The sequence below is a fragment of the Nematocida major genome (assembly GCF_021653875.1).
Source record: "Nematocida major strain JUm2507 chromosome Unknown 2426, whole genome shotgun sequence".
Lineage (NCBI taxonomy): Eukaryota > Fungi > Microsporidia > Nematocida > Nematocida major.
Genome location: NW_025952907.1, coordinates 1 through 6942, shown reverse-complemented (window position 1 = coordinate 6942; position 6942 = coordinate 1). Strand labels below are relative to the sequence as shown.

At 47.0% G+C, this 6942-nt stretch overlaps 6 protein-coding genes across 6 annotated transcripts; 2 read left to right on the top strand and 4 right to left on the bottom strand.

Moving 5' to 3' along the window:
* Positions 1–82: 82 nt before the first annotated feature.
* On the bottom strand, positions 83–3145 carry NEMAJ01_2318 (manganese-transporting P-type ATPase; the record flags this gene model as incomplete). Its single annotated transcript, XM_047916156.1, has 1 exon — positions 83–3145. The coding sequence occupies one exon, from the start codon at positions 3143–3145 to the stop codon at positions 83–85; it is 3063 nt and encodes a 1020-aa protein (XP_047772113.1).
* Positions 3146–3169: 24 nt separating this feature from the next.
* On the top strand, positions 3170–3742 carry NEMAJ01_2317 (uncharacterized protein; the record flags this gene model as incomplete). Its single annotated transcript, XM_047916155.1, has 1 exon — positions 3170–3742. One exon carries the CDS (start codon positions 3170–3172, stop codon positions 3740–3742), a length of 573 nt encoding a protein of 190 aa, XP_047772112.1.
* Positions 3743–4834: 1092 nt separating this feature from the next.
* NEMAJ01_2316 (uncharacterized protein) lies at positions 4835–5341 on the bottom strand (the record flags this gene model as incomplete). The annotated part of the gene is made up of 1 exon (XM_047916154.1): positions 4835–5341. One exon carries the CDS (start codon positions 5339–5341, stop codon positions 4835–4837), a length of 507 nt encoding a protein of 168 aa, XP_047772111.1.
* Positions 5342–5861: 520 nt separating this feature from the next.
* Positions 5862–6179, bottom strand: NEMAJ01_2315 (uncharacterized protein; the record flags this gene model as incomplete). Its single annotated transcript, XM_047916153.1, has 1 exon — positions 5862–6179. One exon carries the CDS (start codon positions 6177–6179, stop codon positions 5862–5864), a length of 318 nt encoding a protein of 105 aa, XP_047772110.1.
* Positions 6180–6213: 34 nt separating this feature from the next.
* NEMAJ01_2314 (uncharacterized protein) lies at positions 6214–6471 on the bottom strand (the record flags this gene model as incomplete). The annotated part of the gene is made up of 1 exon (XM_047916152.1): positions 6214–6471. One exon carries the CDS (start codon positions 6469–6471, stop codon positions 6214–6216), a length of 258 nt encoding a protein of 85 aa, XP_047772109.1.
* A 180-nt stretch (positions 6472–6651) lies between these two features.
* Positions 6652–6942, top strand: NEMAJ01_2313 (uncharacterized protein; the record flags this gene model as incomplete). The annotated part of the gene is made up of 1 exon (XM_047916151.1): positions 6652–6942. A coding segment is annotated over one exon (291 nt), but the record flags the coding sequence as incomplete, so codon positions are not given.

Here is a 6942-nt window from a genome sequence, read left to right as displayed (position 1 = left end):
CTGCACAATAAATAGCAGAATCTCCCATGGGTTTATACACCGTGTGCAGAAATTCGGGTGGACATTTACGATCTGTGCTGATTTATTCTTTCTTCTCCTTCCCGGAGCTTTCCCTCGGGCCGCGCATGAAGAGCCCGAAGCTTCCCCGCTCAATCGCAAAGCATGCTGCAAAGTCTCCTGCCATCACCAGGAGAAGGCGCATCTTCAGGTCCGCAGGGATCCTGACCAGCTGCATCTGCTCGTTAAACTCCGGGGCAATCTCTAGCGTACACGCAGCGACCATTGCGAGAGATGCAAGGAGCGAGTTCAGAAGCTTCCTGTTCTCTGTGAGGCTCTCTCTGAAGGGTCTTCCCACGTAGTTCACGACGAGAGTTGTCACCTGCAGGGCAGCTCCCAGCAAGAACATTGCCGTATTCCCGAGGGAGGGCTCGAACTTCTCCTGCATTGTGATATTTTCGTGCCTGACAACTCCCCTATAAACGGCACAAAACGAGAGAATGTGTACTACTGTCTGCAGAACCACGGAGCAAACGATATACGGGCTGAAGATCTTCGCTACTGGCTTCTCCCTGCTGATTCTCTGGAGGGGTCGTGACTTCCCGAAAAACGTAAAGGAAACTGCCGAAAGCAGTCCTGCGGCTGTCATCTGGAGGTCTCCGTACTTTATTCCCATCGTATCGAAGACGCTGAGGGTGTATGCGGAGAGGAGGCAGTTAAGAGCGAGTACTTTGTACATTTGGACTGTGCTGACAAGTGCGGATCTTCCTCTGGAGATAACGTGAATAACGGACTCCAGGGAGCCTGTTCTTGATGTGAAGGGGGCTGCTATGCTGGCGTCTCCCAGCTTTACTTTCACCTCCTCGTCCAGGATGAACATTGACTGCCCGATATTCCCTGGGAGGGTGATAGCTTTTGCTTTTGTAACGGTTTTTTCCAAAAGGGCAATTCCTGCATGGGCTGTTTTCAGGGCTCCGACGTCGTTTGTTCCGTCTCCACACATGAGCGTATACTCTCCCAGGGCGTTCAGGAGGGAAAGCGTCTTCTCCTTCGCATCAGGGTCCGCTCGTGCGAAAACGGAGGGCCAAACTGCACCTGATTTTGCCTCTTTCAGGAACTCTGCAATTTTTTTGCTACCTGAAACAAATTTTCCGTTAAACATTCCCAGCTGTTTTGCAACGCTAATTGCTGTTCTCTCGTTATCCCCTGTGATCATAATGACTCTGTGCCCGCTCTGCATCAGGTGGGAAACTGTACTCTTCGCGCTTTCCTTGAGCTTCGAGATGTAGAGGGCGAATCCCACGAAGTCCATCTCTGCCTCGATCTTCTCCCTCTTCGCGGGGAGGTCCTGGAGGGGCTTAGCAGCGAGGGCGATGACTCTGTACCCGGCATCTGCAAACTCCTCGTATTTCTCGTATCCCTCGGGAAGGCTTTTCAGGTACTCTCTGACGGTTTCAGGTGCTCCCTTCATAACAACGTATTTTTGGCCCTGATTTTCAATCACAGCCGTTGCTCTTTTCAGGGCACTGTCGAACGAGAACCTCCGAAGCAAAGAGTACTCCTTCCCGCGCACTTCCACGAAGTCATCCCGAATCAGGTTCCCTCCAACGAACTCAAATCCGCAGGTGTCCAAATGGTCGCCCTCTGGGACTCCCTCCAAAAGCACGAGCGAGTGGCAGGTCCCCAAAACAACGTCTGCAAGGCCTTTATCCTGGGCCTCGACTCTTTCCAGGTGCAGATTCAACTCCGTGAGCGTTCCCGTTTTATCGAAGCAGCACGTTGTAATTCTCCCTGCAAAAGGTATCCTGAAAGGCTCCAGGCAGTAAACTCCAAGGGAAACGAGCTCCTGCAGCGACGAGTTCACTGCAATTGTAAGCTCCATGGGGAGCTCCGGAGGAACCACGTTCGTGAGGATCATAATGCACTCCAGGCCGATTTTGTAGAGGGTCTTCCCCATTTTCAGGCTTTCTCTAACGACATAAGCGCAAGATCCAACGGCAAAAACGAGCATTGCCAGAATAAAAAGATACGCTTCAAAATTATTTTCAGAAACGGTATCTTCTGATGCGATCATTGACCTGATAAGGACTCCCTGCTCGGACATAAACCCTGTCCGGATGACCACGCACTCCACGCCCTTATCCGAGCACTTCAGGACTTTTGTGCCTGCAAAAAGGACGTGTTTCCGGTGGTGTGAGAGCAAAAACGACTTTTTGCTGTTTTTCAGGTTCTGGACACTTTCCTTCTGGACGGGAACTGCCTCCCCGGAAAGCATCGACTCGTTAACAACTGCCTCCCCGGAGAGTATCAGGAGATCAGCAGGAACTTCCATCTTCCCGCTCAGAAAGACCCTGTCCCCTGGCATGAGCTCCGTGCTGAGGACGGACTCTTTTTTTCCGCCGTTATTTTTTGAAATATTTTGCGGTTTCAGGTTCAGGGTTCGCAACTGCTTTATATTCGTGTATCTCTGGAAGACCATCCCCCCTTCAAAGAGGATTATCGTGAAAAACGTAAAGAGAGAGTACTTCCAGTACTCGTCAAGCATCCACAGGAGGGCACAGAATATCTGGAAGACAAAGAAGGGGCTGACCGCGTGCTCGGCAAACATCTTCGTGAATGCAGGAGGGTCGATCTTAAAGACGTTTTTCGGGAAAATGACCCGCTCAGTTTCCGTTAGCATCTCTTTATGGGGAGATTCCTGGAAGTATCTGTCAATTGGGATCTCCGTGTTGATGCTGAGCCTCTGTATCGAAGCGCCTTCTTTGAAGTAGAAGATTTCGTGGTCGAACTCGAAGTACCTGACCGTTTCTTTTCTGCTTTTTACAACGGCTGTTCTCTCCAAGACCCGCGCAAATCCGACCTTGGGCGCTTGATTTGGGCTACTCTTCGAGACCTTCACGATCTCAGTCTCGCTCTCGCGCCTGACCCTCTGAAGCCTTGAAAACACGTATACTTCACTCCCCCAGAAGGAAGAGAGAAACATAAAAGACTGCAGAAGCGCAAGAAAAAAGACGGAAATAGCACACCCGTTAAGCTCATCCGTAAGCTTAAAGAGGGTTCCCACATAGTACGCAATCGGATAAAAATACGTTGGAACTATGTAGCTGTGCGTTGAAAGATGTCTTCTCTTGTACAATGTAAATTCCATGGGGAAAAAAATATTGCAGAAAATATGCGGATGTTTACAGCCATGCACTCAAGCGAGCTCTATGCAGAATATGCGATGGCACGGAGTGAGACCTGGGGGGATGGAGAGAACGGAAACAGCCCAGAAAAATGCGCTGGTTTTCTGGAAAATGAGATTTTTCAAGATATTGCACGGCTTTTTCTAACGGAGAGTGTCGCTGTTGAGGTCCTTGGAGGGCGCAGGACGGGGAAAAGTCGGTTTATTCGGGCCCTTGTGGATGCAAACTCCGCATCTGAAAAGACCCTTTTGGTCGTTACAAAAGGCCTGATTTCAGGCATAAAATCGCCCTGTAAAACGGCAGTTTCACTGCAGGAGCTTGTTCAGGTCCTGGAGCACCATTTGGACGCTGCCCATCGGGTGCGCCTGCTGTGCATCGACACTCTGAGCACGCTTTTAGCGGGAAACACGCAGAAAGACCTGGAGGAGCACGCGTACGACCTCATTCGGGCCCTCGCGTGCACGGGGACTCGCGTGATAGTCGTCAGCAGCGTGATAAACGTCGTACGGCGGAGCTCGGAGGTATACGAAAAAACGTACATTTTCAGGCACGCGCACTAATTGGTGTGCGCTGCACAAAAACTCGCGCTACTTACGGCGCACTCTACACAAAATTGCACTAATTATTGCGCAGTGCGCAGAAACTCGCACTTGTTTTGCACAGTTACCACACGCCTGCGCACTAGCTACTGCACAGAGCGCAAAAAGTGCCAGAAATACTGCGCACCCCGCAAAAAGTGCCAGAAAAACGCGGCACACAAAATACGGCCGCCCGCACAATAAATAAACCACAGGCACTCTAAAGATTCAAAATTTATTACCTGAAACCCCCTCGTCTTATGCCCCGAGATTTCACTCTTTTTTAGGGGGTGGCTTGGTCTAGTGGTATGACCCTTGCTTGGGCGCAGGGAGGCTCAGGTTCGATTCCTGGAGCTGCCCCCGCCCCCATGTTAAAATTTGTGGCAAAAGTTTCTGAGTGTGACAAATTTTGTCGGCCCCAGCGCATTCCCGCCGAAAGAACGGCAATCGCCCAGAAGAGTACTATTGCCTGGAACTGCACAGTAATCAGGCAGTATTATAGCATAATAGACAGTATTATAGCATAATAGGCAGCAATTAGACATTATTATAGAAGAATAGTTAGTAATCAAGGCGGTATTGGACAGTATTATAGCATAGTTCTTACTAATTAGAAGACAGTATTATAGCAGAATAGACTGTATTATAGCATAATTCTTACTAATTAGACTGTATTAGACACATTAATAGCATAATTCGTACTAATTAAACTGTATTAGACAGTTATATAGTAATTAAACTGTGCTAGATGCGATAAATAGCTACTTGTTAGGCACTAGATGAGTAGATGAGTAGCATAACAGCCATTCAGACAGTATTAAACAGCATTGGACAACTGCAGTACAGTGCCAGATGAAACACTGCCTTTTACCCATACAATTAGACAGCATATATACTATTCCCCATTTACCACATACAGTACATAAGAAACCCACTTCCCATTTGCAGTACTTCATATTTTTCTCTTTCCCGTATATATTTTCCTAAGTAAAAAAGCCTCTCCTGAGTACCCCCCTTACACCGTATACAAATACTAATTGTTTTTATTTCTTCTCTCAAAAACTCTCTCCAGAGTCACCGCGTGAAATCCCCGAACTTGCACGCGCAAAAGTACCCTCCCACAAGCCCAAATACCGCACACACCGCAGAAATAGCACCTGCTCTCCCCAAAAACCCCGAATAACCCGAGACCCCGCAGATTTTTGCATGGACTTTCTCCATCTCCCGAATAATCTGCCCGCACTCCCGCACGCACCCGTTCCCCGTTAGGGCCTGCAGCTTCTCAACCTCCAGAAGAACCCCCCGCATGCACGCACGCACTGCCTGAAACTCATCCAGGTTCGCCCCACTTTCTGGATGGTTTTTTTGTTTTTTGTTTTTTTCTTTTCGTGCCTCATTAAATGCAAAAATGCCCCGCAGGATCCGCTCTCGCTGGGCCTCTATCTCCCCCAGCAGGGCCTCAGGGAAAAGGCCTTCCTCCAGGGAAATGCTGCGTATCTCGTACGCACTTAGCATGCTCTGCATAGAAAGAAGACTCTCACACGGGCGCAAAACAGGCCTTCTCGCAGGTTCGAGCACCATTTTGTTTTTATTTTGAAAAATTCATTCTTATGCCGGAATAATCAGAGGAAGCAAGCAGTAATTAGCAAATAGCGCAAGAAGCTATCTATAATAACAACCAGCCAATTATACTACTATCTCATCTAATATACTACTATATTATCTATCTATACTATATTATACTACTATACTACTATCTCATCTAATATACTACTATCTCATTTAACTATCTATCTAACTATACTATATCTAACTAACTATCTAACTTACTATCTCATCTAACTATATTGTCTCATTTAACTATCTAACTATACTATCTAACTTACTATATTATACTACTATCTAACTATGTTACTATCTCATTTAACTATCTAACTATACTATATTTAACTATCTAACTATATTACTATCTCATTTAACTATCTAACTTACTATATTATCTCATTTAACTATCTAACTATCTAAATATCTAACTTACTATCTAACTAACTAATATACTACTACTGTGCATTCTATTATGGTGTTCGGCTTTTATTTTCTTTTATGTGAAGAGTCTTTTCTTGCAGCGACTGGACAGGACGCACTCATCCTGGGTCTTGCAGGGAGTTTCAGGAATAACGATGTTTCCACTTTCGGAAATATATACAATCTCCCTTTTCGGAGTATAAATCACCCGATCCGGAGTGCGCTCAGGCTTCTTTTCGGGTTCCTGTGAAAGCCCAAATTCCACGAGAATCTCCGCGCCTGGCTCCGGGAGCGTCTTCCTCCGGGGGATTTTCCTCCTTTTCACCGTCACTTCCGTGGAGTTTATCCGCTTTAGATAGGAGCTTGTCCAGTGTCCTCTCCGTCTTCCGTCCATCAAGAAATGCAAAAAAAAAAATAAAAATTCACATTTATTCCGCAATATTTTGGACTCTGCTGATCAGCTCGGAAATGTCAATTGCGCCATTTGCCGTGGGAATGAGGGAGAGAACTTGGTTCGCCTCGTTTAGCGTGAGTTTGTTGCCGACCGTTGTAATTAGCTTGATAAGCTCGCTTCTGAGGATCTTCTCAGTTCCTTCCACAGAAAGCTCTAAAAGGCCCTGTTTTAGCTCCTCCAGGGTCATCGTGTTCTCTGCGGGGGGCTCTGGCTTCGTGCTCACGTACGACATCCTGTGCAAATTTTTTCAGAATAAATACGGCCTCCCACTTTCTGCACAGTCTCTGAAAATTCCCACCCCCAAATAACCCGAACCCCCGAATTGCAGAATTCAAACTCCCCATGGAAACAGAAGCCCCTTTGATGCAGCTCTATTTGTGCTAGTATAAATATTCTTTTTTGTTTTTTTTCCATGCCCAGGCAAGGACGCAGCACGCGGACTGCACTCTCACCTATCTCGAACTTCTCTCTGAATAACGAAGCTGCAAACATAAAAAGATCCCTCGTCTTAAAACCCGCCAGGAAACCCAGTGACACACTCTCGCAGTGGCTTGGATCTCTCTTTATCTACGCCTCTATCGTAGTAGTATGTGCTTTTCTAACGTGCACATCCGTTATTTTGAACAATCTTTTGTACTTTGGGGCTATTACTGGGTTATTCGGGCCCAGACCCCTCTACATCCTCCTGACCTTCATTATCTTC